Source organism: Mastigoproctus giganteus, chromosome 12, assembly GCF_048544385.1.
Source record: "Mastigoproctus giganteus isolate SK-2022 chromosome 12, ASM4854438v1, whole genome shotgun sequence".
NCBI lineage: Eukaryota > Metazoa > Arthropoda > Arachnida > Uropygi > Thelyphonidae > Mastigoproctus > Mastigoproctus giganteus.
The window spans coordinates 131814661-131838999 of record NC_143586.1 but is presented as its reverse complement, the minus strand read 5'-3'; the positions used below and the strand labels follow the sequence as shown (position 1 = coordinate 131838999).

The 24339-nt window shown below is 38.3% G+C and overlaps 1 protein-coding gene across 1 annotated transcript in view; it reads right to left on the bottom strand.

Moving 5' to 3' along the window:
* Positions 1-24339, bottom strand: part of egg (SET domain bifurcated histone lysine methyltransferase eggless) — a 536019-nt gene that overhangs the window by 145013 nt on the left and 366667 nt on the right. Inside the window, exon 18 of the mRNA XM_090386075.1 lies at positions 16770-16955. Within this exon, the coding sequence (XP_090242201.1) occupies positions 16770-16955 (186 nt within the window). The remainder of the gene's footprint in view (positions 1-16769; positions 16956-24339) is intronic.

The window sequence follows — 24339 nt, the reverse complement described above, 5'->3', positions numbered from 1 at the left end:
GACGGATGTCGGATAGATGTGCGGAAATTTGCCTTTAGCCAGCGGGCAGTTGGTTTGTAGAATAGACTCCCATCGCTTGTTGTTGAAGTTGATAGCCTAAACAAATTTAAGGCTCAGCTGGACAGGTATTTCGAACGAACGGAGGGGTGAAATGGGGGTAGTGGTTGTTGTTTTTTTTTTTTTTTTTTTTTTTTGGCTGATGCTGAATAAGCTTGCTTTCTTGCATCATATGCCTCTACTAATGCTAATTGCTGGAACAAACTTCCATCTATCATTGTGAAAGTTGATAGGTTGAATAAATTTAAGGACGAACTGGACAGCCATTCGGAGGGAATGGTGTGATATTTTTTATTATTTTTTTTTGGCTGATGCTGCATAAGCTCATACACATGCTTTCTTGCATCACATGCCACTACTACTCCTTCTAGCAACTCTACATCCTTCCTAAAATAATATTTTCAGAACTGTACATAGTACTCAAGGTGTGGCCTGACCATTCCCTTATATAAGGGGGTAATCACTTAGTTATTCCTGATTGCAAAATTCCTGTAAATCAGTGACAAGACCCCATGACTTACTCTGGCAGCCTGTCTGCACTGCGCAGAAAACTTCATATCTGACTGCCCAATTACCCTAAAGTCTCTTTCATTCTCCACTACGCTGAGTGTAATACCACCCAGTTGATGTGTTACTCTGAGGTTACTGCTACCCATGTGCAGTACTTTGCATTTGTCAATGTTAAACTTCAGTTGCCACTTCTCAGCCCACCTGCCCAACTTCTTCAAATCCTGTTGTAACAGCCTCCTGTCATTACTGTTACTAACAATCTTGCCAAACTTTGTATCATCTGCAAACTCTAACATTAAGCTTGATATACCTTCATCAATATCATTGATAAATATACAAAACAACAATGGGCCCAACACCAAACCCTGAGGGACTCCATTAATAACATTAGTCCACGAAGAGCAGCATCCATTGATTACCACTCTGTCTTCTCCCACTCAACAGTCCTTTTATCCATTGTAGCAACTTCCCCTTAATGCCATAATGCTCCAATTTGTACAGTAGTCTTCCATGTGCAACAGTAACAAAAGCTTTCCTGAAATTCAAGTATAGGATATCAAAATTATTTTTGCATCTAGTTGCTTTGTGACCACGTCATAGTATCCAATCAAATTGGTCAGACAGACGTCCCCCTAACCAACCCATGCTGCGTCTGAATTATTATTGCTGTCTTGTCTACATGATCCTGCAATGCTTCTTTAACCAGTGACTCCATTATTCTCACTTGAACAGAAGTCATGCTAACAAGTCTGTAATACTCGTGTCACCCTTTGATCCTCCTTTGTGAATTGGAGATACATTTGCACATCTCCAATCCATGGGGACTTCCCCAGAGTCCAAGAATGCTCTCATGATTATGGCTAAGGTTTTGCTTACTTCCTTTGCCACTTCCTTTAATATAACTGGATAGATCCCATCCACTCCAGGTGCCTTTCTTATGTTTAAATTCAACAATTTCTCCTCCAATTTGCTCTCAGTTATTACAAAATCATTTAACTAACTCCCTATTACACTTTGATAAACATCTGGCCCTCTCCTCCTTGAATAACTCTTCATGTGTGAATGTAGATGCAAAATACAGGTATCTGAGAATGACATCTACAGTCAAACCATTTATATCAAGTGCGCCAATATGATTCATCTCCTTCCTTTCAGAGTTTATGTAAGTAAAGAAATCTTTGCTGTTTTTTTTTTTTTTTTTTTTTTTTTTGCATCCTTTGCCAAGGATTTCTCATAATCTGCCTTTGCTTGACTAACCTCCTTTGTGACTTGATTACAGACTAGCTTATATCTACCATAGGCTTCTGTGTAACCTAACAATTTATATGCATCCCATGCATTTTTCTTCTCTACCACAAATCTCATTACTTCATCTGAACTAATGAGATTTGTGGTAGAGAATACTATTCTAGGTATGGGTCGAAACCTAGAACAGTATTTCTTATGTGGAACAAAAAACCTAGTAGCTTCCTATTTAGAATTTGCTGTTGGTAACTTCATCAGTTGATCCCACTGTACAGAATATAAAAAATCTGAGACCACTGTAGTCACCTTTTATCGATATATTAAATAAATTCAAGTGATATATTGATGACAGCAGACTTGATTATCTTGGAGAAGTTTATTATCTATCTATACATTAAAAGTTTTTCTCCTAGTAATAATTATTCAATCTAATGGGAGAAGAGAACAAGGTAATTACGTCACTACAAATGCCATTAATTATTGACAACTGCCTCCATAACATTCACCAACCTCATGCACGTGATCCTCTGCCTAAAATTTGATGTTCCATTGTAACGTTTTTTGTATATTAATGAATATTGTATACATTATTTGTAAATAGTCTATTATTTTGTAAATATTTTAAATAATTGTATAGTTTGTAAATATTTCAGTTAAATATTTGAGTCCTGCTCTTTCAGATGCAACAATATTCCTCATGTATTATGGAACCCGAAGCAAAAAGCCTTTTCCTAAGTGACCTATGTAAACACAAGGAAATATTTACACAGCAATATTGGCTGAAGTTCAGTACAGTATACATCAGCAGGTAGTTCAATGAAAGCGAGGAAAACTGCGATAATTGACAGGTGAAGGCACCTCCCTTTTCTGATTGTTTTGTGCCATTGAGGACGGGGGGGCTAAGCTTAGGTAGGGTGCTCATCGCTGCATCCCGCTGTTTTAAAATAGGAAACGAGTTCCCGATTTAAAAACAGCGGAAAATGTGGGGAAAAGCACCCTAGGCATATCAACCTAGGGTAATTTTCTCCACAATAGGATGGGTGGGGAAAGCAGCGGCATCTGCCAATCACTGCTTTGTTCCTGTCAGTTTGTCAAAAATGTGAGAGTTAACTTGTGAATCACTACTTTCCCACTGTTTTGCTTACCACTGTGTTGGAGGCTGTACACCGTTCTAAAGTTTACCTTGATATTTATTTGACCTTGAGAATGCCATGCACTATGTAATTATTTACCTGTGCATTGGCACAGGTAAATAATTACATAGGTCATTTCCTGATTAGATATTGACCAGTGCATTTGGACAGGTGTCTTTTATGTAGAAAAGATTTGACTTACTCCATATACCTCTACATTTTACGTAGAAAAGCGTGCACACAGGTGGGCGAGCAAAGCCTCCTAGTTATTATTATTGTTGTTGTTAAGATCTCTTTATTAAATCTAAAGCATTGGCACCTCTGGATAGCTATGGATTACACGGTGTCTACTAGAAATAGGATAAGCACATAATGTAACATGATCTTATATACAGATTTGCAATTGCCAATTACAAATATTGGAGCAGTATATTTAGATATTGAAACTACTAATTTGAAATAGCTTAAATTTGTAGTGACATTACTGGAGTACTTGAATTTACTTTTTTTATATATATAAAAATTTACAATTTTTACATTTACAATTATATTTACTTGAATTTAGAGGAATTTGAGATATTTATTTACCTGAATTTACAAGTAGAGTCAAACCCTTCTAAAGTGGGCAACAATCGGTCATTAGCATTAGTAGAGGCAAATGATGCAAGAAAGCAAGCTTATGCAGCATCAGCCAAAAAAAAACAAAAAAACCTCCCATTTCACCCCTCCATTTGTTTCAAAATACCTGTCCAGCTGAGCCTTAAATTTATTTAGGCTATCAACTTCTACAACAAGGGATGTAAATCTGTTCCACAAACAAACTACCCACTGGCTAAAGGCAAATTTCCACACATATATCCTACATCTGTCTTTTCTCAATTTGAATTTATGCCCTCTCAGGTGATTATTCCGAGCAAAAGGAAGAATCCCATCGGCATTGAGCATGCTCAAACCATTCAAGGATTTACACACCTCTATCAGATCACCTCACCGGTGCCTAGTCTCCAGACACTGTAATTTGCAAAACTTAAGCCTGTCTTCGTAAGAGCAACCCTTTGTTCCATTCACTAATCTTGTTGCCCTTCTCTGTACTTGTTCCAGCAGCTCTACATCCTTCTTGAAATTAGGCCTCCAGACCTGTATACAGTACTCACAGTGTGGCCTGACCATTGCCTTATACAAGAGAATAATCTCCTCCTTATCCCTGCTAGAAAAATTTCTGTATATCATTGACAAGACACCATGAGCTACTCTTGCAGCCCATCTGCACTGCTCAGAGAACTGCATATCTGCCTGCACAATTACTCCCAGGTCCTTTTCATTCTCTACCACTGTCAGTGTAGTACAACAGAGTTGATACGTTGCTCTGGAGTTACTGTTTCCCATACGTAGTACTTTACATTTGTCAAGGTTAAACTTCATTTGCCACCTCTCAGTCCATCTGCTTAACCTTCCCATCCTGTTGCAGCAGCATAGTGTCAGTAGTGTCCTTAACAATCCTGCCAACCTTTGTATTGTCAGCAAACTTGGACATTAAGCTTGATATACCATCATCAGTATCATTTATAAATACTGAAAACAACAATGGACCCAACACTGAACCCTGACGAACTCCACTAATAAAATTAGTCCACAATGAGCAGTGTCCATTGATTACCATTCTGTCTTCTCCCCCTCAACCATCCCTTTATCCATAGCAGCAATTTGCCTCCAACGCCACATTGCTCCAATTTGTGCAGCACTCTTCCATGTGCAACAGTATCAAAAGACATTCTAAGATCCAAATATATAATATCAAAGTTATTCCCTGCATCCAGCTATTTATTATTTTATTATTTTTATTAGCCATACGGTGCAAGAAAGCCCGAAGCTTACACTGCACCAGCCAAAAAAAAAAAAAAAATTCCCAAGTTAACCTGAGAGATATAGAGAGAAAAGTAGAAAGGAATAAGAAAGAAAGAAAAAGAGAAGAATGATGATATCCAGCTCAGGCCCCTGGGTTTGCCAAGCCCATACCAGATGCTAGGGTTTTATATGCAAATCAAATTCTATTAAATTTCTTTATTGTTAATGCGGGTATTCCCAAAAGGAAAGTAGCATTAGCATTAGTAGAGGCATATGATGCAAGAAAGCAAGCTTATGCAACATTAGCCCAAATAAAAAAAATAATAATAATAAAAACTTCCACTACGTCCCTCTGTTCGTTCGAAATACCTGTCCAGCTGAGCCTTAAATATATTTAGGCTAACAACTTCCACATAAAGGGATGGAAGTCTGTTCCACCAACCAACTACCTGCTGGCTAAAGGCAAATTTCCACACATCTATCCTACATCTGTCTTTCCTCAATTTGAATTTATGCCCTCTCAGGTGATTATTGTTAGCATGCTCAAACCATTCAAGGCTTTATACACCTCTATCAGATCACCTCGCCGGTGCCTAGTCTCCAGACACTGTAATTTGCAAAACTTAAGCCTTTCTTCGTAAGAGCAACCCTTTGTTCCATTCACTAACCTTGTTGCACTTCTCTGTACTGATTCCAGCAGCTCTACATCCTTCTTGAAATGAGGCCTCCAGACCAGTATACAGTACTCTAGGTGTGGCCTGACCATTGCCTTATACAAGGGAATAATCACCTCCTTATTCCTGCTAGAAAAATTCCTGTATATCACTGACAAGACACCATGAGCTACTCTTGCAGCCCGTCTGCACTAATCAGAGAACTTCATATCTTCCTACACAATTACCCCCAGGTCCGTTTCATTCTCTACCACTGTCAGTGTAGTACCACAGAGTTGATACGTTGCTCTGGAGTTGCTGTTTCCCATATGTAGTACTTTACATTTGTCAATTTTAAACTTCATTTGCCACCTCTCAGCTCATCTGCTCAACCTTTCTGGAACCTGTTGCAGCAGAATAGTGTCAGTAGTGTCCTTAACAACCCTGCCTACCTTTGTATCGTCTGCAAACTTGGACATTAAGCTTGATATACCCTCATCAATATCATTTATAAAAACAGAAAACAATAATGGACCCAACACTGAACCCTGAGGGACTCCACTAATAACATCAGTCCGCGATGAGCAGTGTCCATTGATTGCCATTCTCTGTCTTCTCCCCCTCAACCACCCCTTTGTCCATAGCAGAAATTTGCCTCCAATGCCAACACTGCTCCAATTTGTGCAGAAGTCTTCCACGTGCAACAGTATCAAAAGCCTTTCTAAGATCCAAGTATATAATATCAAAGTTATTCCCTGCATCCAGTTTTTTTGTGACTGCATCATAGTATCAAATCAAATTGGCCAGACAAGACTTCCCCTTAACAAAACCATGCTGTGTCCAAGCTATAACTGAAGTCTTTTCTAAATGATCCTGCAGTGCTTCTTTAACCAGTGCTTCCATTAATTTCCCTGGAACAGTTAAACTCACAGGTCTGTAATTACTTGTGTCAGCCTTTGATTTGTGAATTGGGGTCACATTTCCATATCTCCAGTCTATGGGTACCTCGCCTGAGTCCAAGGAAGCTCTCATAATTAAAGCTAAGGGTTTGTTCTTTTGTGACTGCATCATAGTATCCAATCGAATTGGTCAGGCAAGACTTTCCCTTAACAAAACCATGCTGTGTCCGAGCTATAACTGAAGTCTTGTCTAGATGATCCTGCAGTCTGGTTTGCAGAGCTCACTGTAGTCAGTTTCAAAAATTCAGGAGAAATATAGTCATTTAAACTAGTTACTTAATCAGAGTTTATTATTATATACATATGTGTCTCAATGAATTAACTTTTAGTAAATAACAAGAAATTAACTTTGAGTGAAAATCAATATATATTTTATAGCTTTTTTAGCTGTTTTTTTTTTTTTTTTTTTTTTTTAAAGCATTTCATTTTCAATATGGTGTATTTGTAAAATAATCAGAGAAGTTTACCTCAATATAGTATGTAGAACACTTCCGTATGATACGTTCCAGAAATTAAAACGAAAAAAATCGAAAAACTTACATTAGAGTAACAAATGATTTAAAAAATAATTAAAAATCAATTTAACACAATTAAAAATAAAATTAATTAAAAGAATTTAACGAAAAAAATTTGCAAAACGATTTTCCTTCCTGAAACTGACAATGCTTAAACCGTATGTCGTGATTGCAGGAATGAAAATTACCGAATAGGGGTGAGTATGAAACTTAAATAGGGATTATTTGTGATCACGCATGCACGTAAAAGCCCACGAATCACATGAGATAATGGCCGACGAACATTAACAGAATTTTTGTGTAATTTAATTTCTATTGTTTCTGCAATTAACAGTCATGTATAATTACTTTGGACACTAAGTATTTTGGCCTCGTTAAATAAAAAAAAGTGTTTTACGTTAACAGTGTGAAAGGCTAATTCTGACGTTGCTGAACGAGAAGCACGAACTGAGGCCGCATGTTGATTAACACGAATATTCAAAGGAAAACGCGTCGAACCCTGGTAGGACGAGTCGCAATCACCGCAAGAAATGTTGTATACCAGGTCATTAATTTGTGTTGTGAATGAGGAAAGGACTGAGTGATTGTTCAGTATAGTGTGTAATTTCCGTATTGGCCTGGCCACAATTTTAAATTCGTTATCTTTAAAGAATCTGTTAAGCTGTTTGTGCCACTATTCAGCCTATGGGACAGAAATAAAGTATTTTTTGATATTACTATTGTTGCTTGGTGTAGTATTTTGTATCCTATCTTTAGCTTGTATTCTGATTCAGTTTACTGCAGCAAGAGGATAACCCCTGTTTAAGAATCTGCTAGTTAATATTTGTATTTCTGAGCCAAAAGCAGATTCCGTCGTTGAATATTTGTAGGCATTTAAAAATTGATTAAAGATAATCGGTCTTTTGTAGGTGAACGGGTGGTAGCTGTTATAATGTAGAAGCTTACCAGTGTTTGTAGGTTTTCGATAGATGTTAAATTGGATTTTATTCGAGTCCCGAGTAAGCGTGAAATTTAGAAAATTTCACGACTTTTTATCCATATCCTCCCTTTCCAATGTAAATTTGATCCTAGAATGAATATTATTAAATGAATGTAAAATGTCTTGGATAGCGCTATTATCGGTAATGGCTAGAGCATCATCTAAATACCTCCCATATTATGTGATACTGGATAGAAAAGGCGTCAAATACATACATTCAATCGTTGAGAGATAGATCTCCGATATAAAGCCACTCAGGCTCAATCCAATTGGCAAACCAAAAATTTGTTTGTACACTTTGTCTCAAAAGGTGATATAGTTGGCCTCAACTAACAGTTTAATTAAGTGAAAAATTTCCTTAATAGGAAGCATCATGTAATTAATCGGTATCGAGTTATTATTTAACATATCCCAAATAATATCTAATGTGTATTCAATGTTTACATTCATATCTATTAAATAATAACTCGATACCGATTAATTACACATGGTCTCAATTCTAATCTTTACAAAATTACACAAATATACATGGTCTCAATTCTAATCTCACCGATGTCCATTTTCACCTGCCGTCTGCCAAACCCCATGCACTTTTTTCTGACAGAATCTCAGTTATCAGTTAATTCAACTACTGCTCATATCAGATGCCCAAATTATTCGCTGTATGATTCCTTTCGCCTCAAGGATGGTACTTGTGCATATGTCTGTTCTGATATTCCCTGTCAGAGACTTGGCAATTTGGGATCTCCTCTCTTTGATCTTCTCTGGCTTAAAATCTCTCTACCTCATAGTATCAAATTCATCTGTTGTCTCTACCGTTCTCCCAACTCCACTAATCACTTGGAGCTCTTTGACTTCCTCTCTTTACAACTCTACTTTCTCCAGTTCAACTTTCTTAACAGTGAGGTAATTTTCCTTGTTGATTTTAATGTTCACAACTCCAGCTGGCTTCATTTTTCTAGTCACGCTGACCCAGCTGGTTGAGATGCTGAGGCTTTTGCAATTACTAATGATCTTGCACAGATTGTTCATTTACCTACAAGAAAACCGGACAACCTAATCATATAGCCAACATGCTTGATCTTTTTCCCTTCTAAGTACACAGTCAAAGTGAGAGGTCTTTCAGATCACAATTTGGTGATTGTCTCTTCTTCACCGGAGCCTTTATCTCATGGCTATTCCCAACATCGTGTTGTTTGGCATTACAACAATGCAAAATTGGATGACCCGCAAGACTTCTTTTCTTCTTTTCCTTGGTCGGATTACTGTTTCAAAACTTCTGATGTCAACGTCTGCTCAGATCGTGTCAGTGAAATTATTCTTGCAGGAATGGAATCCTTTATCCAACACTCCCGTCCTTTATCTAAACCTTAGTTTTCCCATAAATGTGCTAAGGCCGTTCAAGAGAAGAATGTTGCATATCGTGATTGGCTTGTTTCTAATTCTTCAGTTTCATTTTATGCCTACACCAAAGTTCGCAACAATTGTAAAGCAGTTATTAATCAGTCCAGACTACAGTTTGAACAGGCTAAGAGTAGAAAACTTGCTTCTTGCCCTAATGGTAGCTGAGCATTCTGGTCTCTTGCCTTGGTCTGGTCTATTGGCCGCAACTTTTGCCCATCTCTGCCCAAACCAGATGGTTCTGTTGTCACTCCAGCCAAGGATAAAGCTGACCTGCTAGCATCCCATTTTACTTCCAACTCTTATAAAACTCTTATAACTCTTATAAAAGAAAACACTGAATATGACAATGCCAATATTGAACCTCTGTTCACTATACAAGACTTAGAAATAGCACTATCTAAAACCAAAAACAATAAATGCCCAGGTTTTGACTTCTTAGAGGTTGAGATTATCAAAAAATTAGCAGAAATAGCACCAGATAAATTAATAGCACTATATAATAACTGTATAACAGAAGGTATATTCCCAAAAATATGGAAACAAGCTGTGTTAAGGTTAATCCTGAAAAACCCTGAAAAACTCCCTACTGATCCCAAATCATATAGACCAATAGCCCTACTCCCTGTACTAGGGAAAATATACGAAAGATTAATATACAGCAGATTAGCTCAATATTACACAGAAGCAGGCTTGCATTCCAACAATCAGTATGGTTTTAAGCAGGGCAATTCTACGGAGGATGCCATGCACCACCTACTGACAACAGTTAAAAACACATAGGAGAAATATATGCTGGCAATCTCCATTGACTTTGCTGGGGCATTTGACTCACTGTGGTGGCCTAGTGTCCTTAGGAGACTTCGCCAGGCAAATGCCCCACAAAACCTCTATAAGGTAATAAACAGCTACCTTACAGACAGAAGTGTCTCAGTACGCACAAGGTTCCAGGAATTGACACGCCCTGTGAATAAAGGCTGCCCGCAGGGATCAATCCTTGGCCCTTTCTTTTGGAACATTGTTCTGGATGAATTTCTGGCCTTGGATCTGGGCCCTGTGGAAAGCCTGGCCTTTGCAGATGACATGATTTTCCTTGTAAAAGGCAACTCACGAGTGGTTGTAGAGCAAAGATCAAATGCCGCTCTCTTGCAGCTGCAGGAGTAGGCACAAATGCACATGCTCAAAATATCGCCTGAAAAAACCAAACAAATACTTCTAAAAGGTAATTTGGACATGAGAAGACGTCCACAAATCAAAATTAACACAATCACTATAAAAATGGTAACAGAACTAAAATATCTTGGAGTGGTCTTTGATTCAAAATTAACTTTTTACCCCCATTTGATCTACTTGGCGAAGAAAGTGCGAAATTATGCAGGTATGATTGCCAGGATCAGTCGAGCAGACTGGGGACTCAAAAGAAAGACCTTGGCAATCATATACCGTGCAATGTTCCTGCCTGTTATCACCTATGGAGCCGGTGCGTGGTTCATCCGCTCGGCCATAATAAGAAATAGGAATAAATTAGAATCGATACAAAGGACAATACTACTCACTATTACCAGAGCATGTCGCACAGTAAGCACACCTGCACTACAGTTGCTGGCCGGAACTCTCCCACTTTACCTGGAAGTAGCCAAAAGAGGCTTATATTATAGATTTAAAAAGGGCATACCCACAGAATTTCTGGGGATAGCCCTTGATACAACCAATACCTTCAATGATGAAAGAAAAAGAATAGCCACAAAGCTCCACGAGCTATGGCAAACAAAGTGGGAGCAGGAAACCAGAGGTCTGGTCACCAAACGGTTTCTGCCACTGGTGTCAATGGTTAGCCCAAAGCCACCTAAGTGGTATGCCCCTGGACTTTTTACAACATTTATATTGACAGGGCACGGCTCCCTAAAGGCGAAACTAACCTCCTTAGGCCTGACCGATGACCCAAACTGCACCTGTGGCGAAAGTGAAGACTGGGCACACATTCTCTATGAATGTATAATATATGACATCCCCAGAACAGAGCTAATAGCACAGATTGGTCCCCTTCCCAGGGGAGAAGAACATCTCTTCATCATAGAAGAGCAAAATTATAAAGCTTTTACATCTTTCACACAGAAAGTTTTCGAAATGCGCAGAGCAATTTCAGCCCCCCAGCAATTAAACAATAATCAATAGTAAAATTGCCCAAGTTTCCCACCACGCCCAGATGATGACTTAAAAACTGTTAGGATAGCAGTATTCTGCACCCTGACAGAAACCTGACATAACAAAACTCCCCATGACTACCATGCCATGTGTAGGAACCTGGGGCCCCAAACCAATGTAGGGCAGGGGGATGGGAATGCATGCAGAGAAAGTGAATGGGAGTGAGCAGAAGAGCAAATGTAATTGGCCGAAAGAATACAAAGTTAAAAATAACTTACATTACTTTATATATACTGTACCAACAAACATTTACAAACCACATAAACACTATCACTGCATTCTCCCCTGGCTGCAAAAAAAAAAAAAAAAAAAACCTTGCAGCTAGGCCTGCACCACAACTGAAGAATAACAGTAAGTTGCGGTGCCCAGAGAGTGCAGTGCAGAAAGAAAGAGTCGAATAAATGAGATGAGAACTAGAAGAATGAATAAAAGTGCAAGCGTGAGAGAAAAGAACACAAATGCTAAGTACACACTAACCCTGGTTTTAATTAGTATTTAAATTTACGCTACCCATCATTGCATCCCCTCCTGGTGTGTGAGAAAAAGATGAATGAGTTGAGTGAAAAAGAAAAAAAAAAAATTATAAAATAAGAAAAAAGTATAAAAAAAAAAAAAAAAAATTATAAAATAAGAAAAAAGTATAAAAAAAAATAAATAAATAAAAAAATTATAAAATAAGAAAAAAGTATAAAAAAAAATTATAAAATAAGAAAAAAGTATAAAAAAAAAATAAAAAAATAAAAAAAAAAAAGAATGCAAGTAGAGTGAGAATGCACATTCCAAATGAAGTAAATGTGTGCGTCTCCCCCCCTTCACCTGGTAGGTTCCCCACTGCCAGCTAACATATCCCACCCCCAGAGCGGGATGGGCAGCTGGACCTTCATACCGGATTCAACACTCCTTGGACAAGACACCGACGAAGACATTCTGCGGCTTTGCTGCCAACACGCCATTGGCGATCCGAACTGGGTACTCTAACCTGGTTCCCTTTAAAACCCCATCCCCAGGCAGGGAATGGAGGAGACGGACCTCTGTCTCCTCTCCTCCCTGCCTACCCCCCCCATATTTCGCCTGGTGGGGCTCGTCTCCACTGACCTCTTTGGGGATGCCTACTCTATCCGCCCCTATTCTTCTATCTGTTTCCTCCCCAGTCTTCAATCTCCCCCCCCCCCTTCTCTCACTAAATCGACCGAGTACACCCCTTAACAATGCCGCCAAATTATAACCAACGTCTAAATTCTACCAGTTTTGTGCAAATCTCTAAAATATCTAACACTATCAGCTTTTATCTAGCGTTACATGTCTAAATTTAATAACATCAAAATTTTGTCCGACCTATTTGGCCTTTAACACATCTCTTTAGTGTTCAACCCTAACTAGCGATTTCCTAACAGCAATCCCATTAAGCATTAATGTCAAATGCATAAACTTTTATTTTATTTTATTTTATTTATTTTTTATTTTTTATTTATTTTTTTTAAATAGGCCCTAGCCACTGAAATCCCAGGAAACTAGGTGGCAGGACCTGCCAGAGCAAATTGTTGTGATACTGGATACACCCGGCTAGCCTCCACGTGGCAGGGTATGGGCAACGTCGGGCCCCACTAGGGGCCTGGCGGCCAATAAGCCGGATAAACAATGGGTACAACATATCACACTGCACAGACACGACCCACACACTTTCAAGTCTCTGGCTTGACAGTGTACTGTCCTCGATACAGCGAAACACACGCGGAGATGGGAGAAATCCCAGGTGCCGTCTGACACGAACATACCTTATACCTTTACTTCCAACTCATGTATTAATGATCTTGGTAAAACACCTTCCACCATTCCTAACATGCTCTATTCAATGCCTCCTGTGGTCTTCCGTCAAAAGGATGTCACAGGGATTTTGACGAGTCTAGATGCTAAGAAAGCTCCAGGTCCCGATGGTATTTCTCCATTTGTTCTCAAAACCTGTGCTCCTGAACTTCTATTCTTTGCCGCATTTTTTCACTTTCTTATTCCAAAGGTGTTTTTCCTTCTGCTTGGAAATTCTCATATCCAGCCAGTTCCTAAAAAGGGTGACAAATTCCTCCCATCCAATTATCATCCCACAAATTCCAATTATCATCCCATTGCAATTACTTCTACTCTTTCTAAAGTAATGGAGAAATCAATTAACCGCAACTTTTAAACTACCTAGAAACCTTCCGTCTGATCAGTTGTTGTTGTTATTTGGTTTTTAGGAGCATTAGCAACTAAGGCCATATTGCTCCGGGATATGCGGTCGTCATTCCCTGACCTTTCCGCATCCTCCGTATTTGGTGGTGACGGGCTCGAACCCCGGTCTAATCAAGAAGCGTGTGCTACGCACTGCTGCTCCTTCCCACCTGGCTACGGAGGTGCCTCCCGTCTGATCAGCAATCGCCAGTATGGATATCCTGAAAAAGGCCTCTGAGGTTGGGAAAATTCATATTTTAGCATTAAATCAGCTCACACACCAACCATAAGAATAAGTATTTACTGTAACTAAAATATTTACATATTAAAATAAAATAACTATTTACAAAAACTGCTATTATATTAAATTAAATTATATACATGTAAAAACATTAAAACTGTGATAAAATCCTTAAGATAAAATACACTAAAATAAACAGGATTAAAAGCGATAAAAACAATAAAAGTCTCTGGAGCTTTCGGAAGCATCAGCTTCCTTCCTCAGCAGTAACAAAACTTCCTGCAGCACGTCCATATATAACAGGCTCACGGTACCTATACACGTGGTGCAGTCGGCGCATGGTCTGAACTGGAAGCGGAAATAGCTCGGGAACGTGTTAAGCAGAACCGTTCATCCGTACTTAGGATGATAGTTTCAAACAGAGGATGCATATGCATACCTCTGTCCCTATTCATAATATTGTGGTCGGATGAACAGATTCGTAGGCTCTCGAGCCATTTACGGTTCCAGAACCCATGCGCTCGATCCACGATAACCGCATCCTCTGGGGAAATTTGATGCTGCTTCTCCCAAAAATGTTCGGCCACAGCAGACTTATTGTAATCAGCGGTTTTTATAGCATTTGCATGCTCCCCTAGACGATCCTTGAGTCGTCGTTTTGTCTCGCCCACATAACATTCCCCACAATCCGGGCATTTTATCCTGTATACTACTCCACTACTCAGGTCCTTTGCTATTGGGTCTTTTACCTGAGACAACACTGTGTGTAACCTCCGCCCGGGAAGCTGCACACAGCGTGTTTTATAACCCCGCAAAACTCTAGCGAGATGCTCAGTAATGTATTATGCCAGTATGGATTCTGTCAGTATCGATCCACTTGTGATATTCTACCTTATGTTACCCATTTATGGACTAATTCAATGGAAAGGCTCGGTGAAACACAAGAAATTGCTCTTGACATCTCAAAGGCTTTCGATCATGTTTGGCATAAGGGTATTCTAAACAAGCTTCCATCTTATGGTTTGCCAAATGTTTTTTGTAATTGGTTATCCAGTTTTCTCTCTGATCACTCACTGAGGGTGATGGTAAATGGTTCTCTGTTTTCTAACTTCTCCACTAAAGCCGGTGTCCCCCAAGGTTCAGTTCTTTCCCCCACTCTTTTCCTCTTGTATATTAATGACCTTCTTCCATTGACTGGAAATCCTATCCATAGTTTTGCCGATGATAGCCCATTGCATTCCACTTTCCATTTTGAGAAACCGTGCCCTGTTCAATTAGCTTCAACTTCTCGAAAATCTGCTACCAATTCCTTAAATGCCGATCTTCAGGTAATTCTCCAGTGGGGCAAAGACAACTTAGTTAATTTCAACCCTTCTAAAACTCAGTCTTGTCTTGTATCTCTCAAAGAGGATTCTTCTGCTCCTATGCTTATCCTTAGTGACACTCCGATTTCTGGGCAAAATTATATATCTCTTTTGGGGATTACCCTCACTTCTAATCTCTCTTGGCACAAGCAAATTACAAATATTGCTTCCTCTGCATCTAAAAAAACTTGGTTTTCTCCTTCGCTCTCGGCATTACTTTTCTTACAAACAGCTGCTTACTCTGTATAAATCGCAAATCTGCCCTGCCTGGAATATTGTACCCACATCTGGGGCGGTGCCCCCAAAACCTCTCTCAGGCTTCTTGATTCCATTCAGAAGAGGGCAGTTAGGTTAATTAATGATTCATCTCTAACAGTCTCTCCACTCGCTGTCTCATAGACGTACTGTTTCTGCTGCATGCCTTTTCTACAGATACTTCCATGGGCACTATTCTTCTGAATTGGATTCTATAATTCCCACTCCCTCTTTCAAAACAGTCCGAACACGTGCAGCCACCAGCCATTTACTGTCCAACTTCAAACTCACAGAACCAACTCTTCATCTTCCTCATTTATTCATTCAACTGCCGTTTTCTGGAACAACCTTCCTTCATATGTATTTCCTGAAAATTGCAGTCTACATAAGTTCGTCCAATGTCAACAAATATCTTCTTTCGTCTTCTCAACCTCCAACCCAAGCACGGTACTAAGTACTATAGGTTCTAATACCTCTAGTGTTTGGGGCTTACATAAAAAAATAATAATAAAATAATGGTAGAGCTGTATTTATGACTATATATGGGGGAGGCACAGATTTCTATCAGAACAATTTTAACAGAATGGCTCAAAAAATCTTTACAAAAGATCCACATATAAAATCTCATGAAACTCCATCCAGAGGGACTCAAGTTGTTGCATGCAGATGAAAACAAAAAGCACTTTACAAATATGCAAACAAGCCTAAAAATAATATTACTTATGGGATGAAAAGATGATATGTAAAAATTCAAACATAATACTGTACTGTATACAATTAAAAAATTTAACTAAATTTTGTATTAACTAAATTATCTGTAAGCCACTTACTGGCAAATTGCACTGCATTAGTAAGCAGAGTTTGAGTTGTTTGACAAGCTGTTTCACTCTTAAAAGAATAAGGTTAAATTATAAATTTATACTTTTCTGAATTATAAAAAATTTTAGGTGGTCTAATCCCCATTTACCCCTAGAACCATGTGAGTTAATATTCATAGATAAATATAATAACACATGTTCAATAAAATCTGCCCTCTTCTCGTTTATAGATTTCAGGATTAAGAATTTTTGGGATTTTTCATTATTTCTGCAAATACGCAGACTTCATTATATACACATTTTCTACATTTAATATGAGCAATTCTCAAAATTCACATGAAAATCAAAAATTTTTATTAGAAGTAAGTAAATTTTAGACATAACCTGACAGTTGTCTTTGCAATCACAGCCACAAAGAAATGAAGGATCCAACTGTAGCTCGACACCTTTAGCAGGAAACCTAGTGGCACAATATTTTACATATGGTGGGCCTGAATTATCCAAACTATTAATACAGCATACTGGAACACTTTCCTTTCCAAAAGCAATATCTTCAAGAAAAAAGTGTTTCTGAAATAATAAGTAATCCAGTTAAAAATCCACTTACATAACACAGGTTAAAATTTGTCCTTGTTTTCTTAAATTAGCAATATATATATATATATATATATATATAGTTATTTCTTTTTGTATTATCATTCTATTGTGGTTTATTCCGTCTTTGTTCATTTTCTTAATTACAGGTATTTTCTACACATAGGTATTATAGTTAATACATTACAGGTCTTTAAGCTAGCCTAATCTCGGTTATCTTAATTTCCCATGGCCTATACATTCAGGATTTTTCAACTTGTTACGCATTGCTAAAAATTATATCAATTATTGATGAAAAACTGTAGCAATACTATTTTAAAACAATATTATATAATATTAAACATATTTATACATTTTTGTATTACATCTTTATACATTTTTGTATTACATCACATGGACGTCAATCCCCTACTTCATCGGGGGCTTTGAGCGGATTGACGGTCCATTCGATGTAATGCATTTCTTACTTACCCGTTTCTGTTTGCATCTATCACAGCTTTGCTATTTTTTCAAATTACTAAATTCTAAGTTTCTATTTAAAATTTTTTGGTCCCAGGTTTATCTTAATTGTTATTAGTTAAATCAGTGCTATTTATTATAAATATATTATGAACCAAATTAATTCCCCATAATTTCTACAGCAACTGTGATAGAATACACAAAGCCCTACGGGTAAGTTTATTTAATATATTGCAATAACATTACTTACTTGATGTGTTTCAATGTAGGTCGTAGAGTCGAAAAAGGGAAGTTTCCCGCCCTTAACTTGTTTTAAAGATGGCTATTTTTATTGCGCAGTCGCGTTGACGTTTCAATGTGTTACTTCCATTAGGTTTCACGTTTCACTTCCAATAGGTTGTGTGCCGATGGTGTATTGGCCGAAGTCCCCGATCTTCAGGCCAATGTCTTTTATGGTGGTTTTGTAGCTGAATTTCGATGAATTTACTTAGCTGTGTATTTACATAATTTTTACATTTATTTTATTTTATGCCTTACCTCGGACAGTGCCGGTACCGCTTTTCCAAGGCGTAACAGCACTTAATTGTCCGGAGGCAAAGCTATATACATATTTACAGCCTCTTACAATGGGTGTGGGTGGGGGTGAATTTTGGCAATAGGTCGTAGTGCAGTCAGGCGACGAGCCTCGCCTGAGTGCAATAAACCTAATAAATAAGGGGCTACTCTTCTGAGCAAATACTATTATATTTTTAGGTGGCTTTTGATAAATGCATGTGGGTCTACATTGGGATGGTGTTTTCTACTATTTGCGTATATGGCAGTTTTTATGTGATATCTACTGTATTGTTTGGGAATTTTGTTTCTATCCAGCGTTATAATGAGTTTTTTAATAGCTATAATTACGTTATTTATATTGTTGCATATTTGTAATAGTCTGTTTGTCTGATTTCTTATGGTATTACCATGTACATGCTTTGCTATGTTACTTTCCCAGTGTGTGAGTTTTATTGTTTCGAAATTAAAGTGGTCTCTTTTATCATAGTGATTTGTATATATTTTGTCTGGGTGGATGGCAATTTCGCTGTCTAAGTAGGCAGCTTTTTGGTGTTATCCGGATTTGTACATTCTATCTTAAGGTCTGCTGGGTAATTTTTCTTTGCTACATTGATAAAGCTGTCATGGTTAAACACAATTACGTCATCTATATATCTATAGATTGTATATAGATTGTACAAAAATGTATAAATATGTTTAATATTATATAATATTGTTTTAAAATAGTATTGCTACAGTTTTTCATCAATAATTGATATAATTTTTAGCAATGCGTAACAAGTTGAAAAATCCTGAATGTATAGGCCATGGGAAATTAAGATAACCGAGATTAGGCTAGCTTAAAGACCTGTAATGTATTAACTATAATACCTATGTGTAGAAAATACCTGTAATTAAGAAAATGAACAAAGACGGAATAAACCACAATAGAATGATAATACAAAAAGAAATAACAATATGTACTCTGTTCGTACCCATGCATTGCTAAAACAGCTACTGGGACAACAGTAAAAGCTAGAGATAGAAATAAATTAAGTAAAACTACTATAAAAGCATATTAAAAATAAAAATACAACATGAATTATCATATTACAAAAGAATAATATATATATATATATATATATATATATATATATATATATATATATATATATATATATTTTTTTTTTTTTTTTTTAAGGCTTGTAAGCAAAGTTCAATGGATAGCAGCCTCTATTGTACATTTATGTGATATAATATTAAGTTGCATCTGAAGATTTATCCAGAAAGATGATTATGGCTTTCTGTAACTGATCTGAAGTCCCCGCTTTGGAGATGTGATGAATACAAAAATCTATTTTTTAGGTCACCCAAAATGTTTTACATTTCTACTGAACCCTCCTAGTTCATTCAGTTTGGACAGTGCTTTTGTTCAATGCTATGCCTAATCAGACATCATATATAATTAGTCTGTAACCTAGCAATCAATCCATAATCCACAAATTAGTTAATCTGAGCACACTGTCTTTTCTCATATGTCTTTTTCCATATTTTGCAAATCTCATCAAACATATTGCACATCTTTGGACCCTTTCAAGGGGTCTTTTTTTTATTATGCGAGGTCTTATAATTACCTTGTACAATAAAATTACAACCTCCACGTCTCTACAAGCAAATGTTCAATAAATCATGAACAGGACAAGTGGTAAGGAAGGCCCAAGGGCCTTCCTTACCACTTGTCCATTACCACTTGTTTACACTGTTCAAAGAACTTCGTATCCACCAATATTGCAACTATTAAGTGCATTCTGTCCTCTAATTCAACACTACCAAGGGTATAAGTTATTTTCAGGCTAGTAATCGCAAGTGTAAAACCTTGATTTTTTTTGTCTCATTAAAATATAGCTACAATTTTCCTGACAATCCTTCTTTGAAATTTATCCTAGTCATCCTGAAGGAGCACTGCTACCAGCGATCATTAACCACTCTCCCAAACGTTATCATCACACCCTTTATCCATGTAGTAGTAGTAGTAGTAGTAGTAGGGGCATGTGATGCAAGAAAGTAAGCCTAGATAGCATCAGCAAGAGAGAAGGGGGGGGACACATTTCACACATTCATTCCCTCTGAAAGTTTGTCCATTTCCTCCTTGAATTTATTTACGCTATCAACTTCCACAACAGATGCAAGTCTGTACCAGCAATCAACTACCTGCTGGCTAACAGCAAATTTCCACACATCTATTCAACAACTGTCTTTCCTCAATTTGAATTTATGCCCCCTCAGGTTCTTAATCTGAGCGAGCGGAAGTATCCTGTCAGCATTGAGCCTGCTGAAACCATTCAAGGCCTTATACACCTCAATCAGATCACCTCACAGGTGCCTAGTCTCCAGCTGCTGCAACTTACAGAACTTAAGCCTTTCTTTGTAACCACTTTCCATTGTTCCTCTCACCAATCTTGTTGCCCCTCTCCATACTCGTTCTAGCAACTCTACATCCTTCCTAAAATGAGGCCTCCAGACCTGTATACAGTACTCAAGGTGTGGCCTGACCTTATACAAAGGGATAATCACCTCCTTGTCTCTGCTAGCAAAATTCCTATATATCATTGACAAAACTCCATGACCTGCTCTAGCAGCCCATCTACACTGCTCAGAGAACTTCATATCTGACTGCACAATTACCCCCAGGTCTTTTTCATTCTCCACATCCCTGAGTGTAGTACCACAGAGTTGGTAAGTTTCTCTTGGGTTACTGCTACCCATATGGAGTAGTTTGTATTTGTCAATGTTAAACTTCAGCTGCCAATTCTCAGCCCATATACCCAACTTTTATATATCCTTTTGCAGGAGCACACTGCCATTACTGTAATTATCAACCCTGCCAACCTTAGTATCATCTGCAAATTTGGATATTAAGCCTGATATAGCTTCATCAGTATCACTGATAAATATAAAAAACAACAGTGGGCGAAACAGCGAACGCTGGGGGACTCCACTAATAACATTAATCCACGAAGAGCAGCATCCACTGATTACCACTATCTTCTCCCACTCAACCATCCTTTTATCCATTGCAGCAACTTGCCCTTAATATTCACAAGCAATTATACTGATTATATTGATACACCAATAGTGTTGTATTAAAATAATAATTTATAATTTACCTTTAATACTGAAAAATAATGTACATAACATAGATATTTACAATTAAAACTATTTACAATAAAATATAGTATAAATAAAAACAAAATAAAATAAAAGCGATAAAAGCATTATAAAACTTTAAAATACGTTAAAATACTAAAATACCGGATACTGAATCTTTCGGGGGCATCCACCTACTTTTGCAACATTACATTTTCACTTGCAACACATCCTTAAATAATAACAGGTTCACGGCTCATGTGGTTCCACAGGCACAGGGCAGTATTCCCCGCATGTGTACTAGAACCGGAAATGGCTCGGGAGCGTGCCAGGTGAAATCGGTCATCCCGTCCGAGTACTACAGCCTCAAGGAGGGGATGCATATGAACTCCCCTGTCTCTGTTAATGGTATTGTTCTCGGATGAACAAATTCGTAAGCTCTCAAGCCATTTGTGGTCCCAAAATCTATGAGCAAAGTCGACGATGAGAGCTTCGTCTGGGGAGATATGGTGATGCTTCTCCCAAAAATGTTCTGCTACAACAGCTTCCCATAATCTGCAGTCTTTATAGCATTGATATGTTCCCCCAGACGGTCCTTGAACCGGCGCCTTGTTTCACGAACATAACACTCCCCACAATCCGGGCACTTAATCTCATACACTACCCCACTACTACAATCTTTTGTTATGGGGTCTTTAACCTGGGACACCACTGTGTGCAACCTCCGTCCCGGAAGCTGCACACAGCGTGTCTGGCAATCCCGTAATACTCTTGCTAAATGCCCAGTAAGGCCCGGATTAGGGAATGTAAGCCGGGGCAACTGGTGTGAAAGGCTCTGTATGATACTCCACACCTCTAATGTATCTGTCCATGACCTTCTGGGGGCAGCCGCATTTCTTGAGGTCTGCTGTGACTCGTCTAATTTCCTCTTCTCTGTGAATCTATGCTGGCTGGACCAGTCATAGATTTGGAAGGTATTGCAGGGACAACAGAGAATCTATGCTGGCTGGACCAGTCATAGATTTAGAAAACACTTCCCTATCCAAAGTTGCTTTAACTGCCATAAATATGGTCACATCATTGCCAGAGACTGCAGTCAGAAAGAACCTGTTTGTGGTCACTGTGCAGTAACTGGCCATGATTACAAAAATTGCAAAAATAAGTCTCAGCAGCCAAAATGTGCTACCTGCAAGGCAGCACGGCTGACTAACTATATACATAGTATTAGGGATGATAAATGCCCCAGTTATAAAAAAATGGCAAAACTTATTCAATCTAGGACCAACTATGGGCCAGATTGAAAACGTGAATGTGACTAGGGCTCTAAATCTTGTCCAATTGAATGCTCAAAGAGTAAGAGCCGTTGTAGATCAGATCAAACTCAAATTGGAAGAAAATAATATAGATATCTTTGTACTCCATGAACCCTACACACATATGGGTAGGGTTCAGGGATACCCAAGAGGCTATAAAATAATAGAATACACCTCAGGTGTCCCTTCTACAGCAATAATAGTTAAAAATACTGACCTTACAGTCACAAAGGTGGGTCACCTCTGCTCCCCAGTGGGAGTGTGTGCCCATATCACCAGTGCTGTAGGACATTTTTACATTATTTCATTATATTCCAGACCAGGTGAAGATATAAATCCAACTATTAAATACCTACAAGTAGTCACAAACTTGCTACCTACTGCAAATATCATAGTGTGTGCTGATGTCAACTGCCGGTCAGCCTTATGGCATAGCCGTACGGAAGACAGAGCAGGCACACACAATGGCCAGATACTTTCAGATTACATAGCCACCTCACCCTTTCAAGTGCTAAATCAACCAAATAACCTCCCAACATTTAGCAGTACCATGTAGGAGAGTGACATTGATGTTACTCTTGCCACCAATTCAATAGCTTATAAAATCACAGACTGGTGTATCCAGCCAGCCTGGACCACATCAGATCACAGAGCCATTTCCTTCAAACTAAACAGGCAATTACAAACAACCCAACACTCTCTGTTGGATATCAAAAGGTATAACCTTAAAAAGGCAAACTGGCAGATTTTTGCAGAACATACAGCAGCTGAGCTGCAAAAAGAAGAAAATGAGTGGTCTAGATCAGGCAACTGTAGTCCGGACAAGCAAGCACTGACTATGACAAACATTTTAACAAAAACAGCAACCCTGTCTCTCCCACGGAAAAAACTGAGGAAGCAGACAGTTCCCTGGTGGTGCCCCGAACTGACTATACTCAGAAGTAGGGTACACCAGGCGAGAAGACATTTTCAAAGAGCCAGAACATCTTGGCTACAAAATGAGGTGGATGCACTGAGAGATTCTTATAGAATCTCTTAGGAATCAGTATACAGTCCTCATAAGAGAAAAGAAAAAGGAATGCTGGAGGGACTTGTGGGAACTACTGGAAACAATAACCCTTGGGAAGTTGTCTACAGAATAGTGACCAACAAGCTGGCAAGAGGAGATGTCTTAGAAACTACTGTCAAACCAGATGGAACCCCAACCCTGTGTTGGGTGGATTCTGTAAATAACATCCTAGACAGTATCATTCAGACTGAATCTGGAAATTATTCCCCCACCCAGCTAGACATTATAAAAGAAAACACAATATAACAATACTAATATTGAACCTCTTCACTATACAAGACTTAGAAATAGCACTATCTAAAACCAAAAACAATAAATGCCCAGGTTTTGACCTTTTCGAGGTTGAGATTATCAAAAAATTAGTGGAAATAGCACAACATAAATTAATACAACATAATGTATGACAGAAGGTATATTCCCAAAAATATGAAAACAAGCTGTGCTAAGATTAATCCTCAAAAACCCTGAAAAATTCCCTACTGATCCCAAATCATATAGACCAATAGCCCTACTCCCCGTACTAGGGAAAATATATGAAAGACTAATATATAGCAGATTAGCTCAATATTACACAGAAATACAGTTTGCATTCCAACAATCAGTACGGTTTTAAGCAGGGCAATTCTACTGGGGATGCTATGCACCACCTACTGACACAGAGGAGAAATATATGCTGGCAATCTCCATTGCCTTTGCTGGGGCATTTGACTCACTCTGGTGGCCTAGTGTCCTTAGGAGACTTCGCCAGGCAAAGGCCCCACAAAACCTCTATAAGGTAATAAACAGCTACCTTATAGACAGAAGTGTCCCAATACGCACAAGGTTCCAGGAATTGACA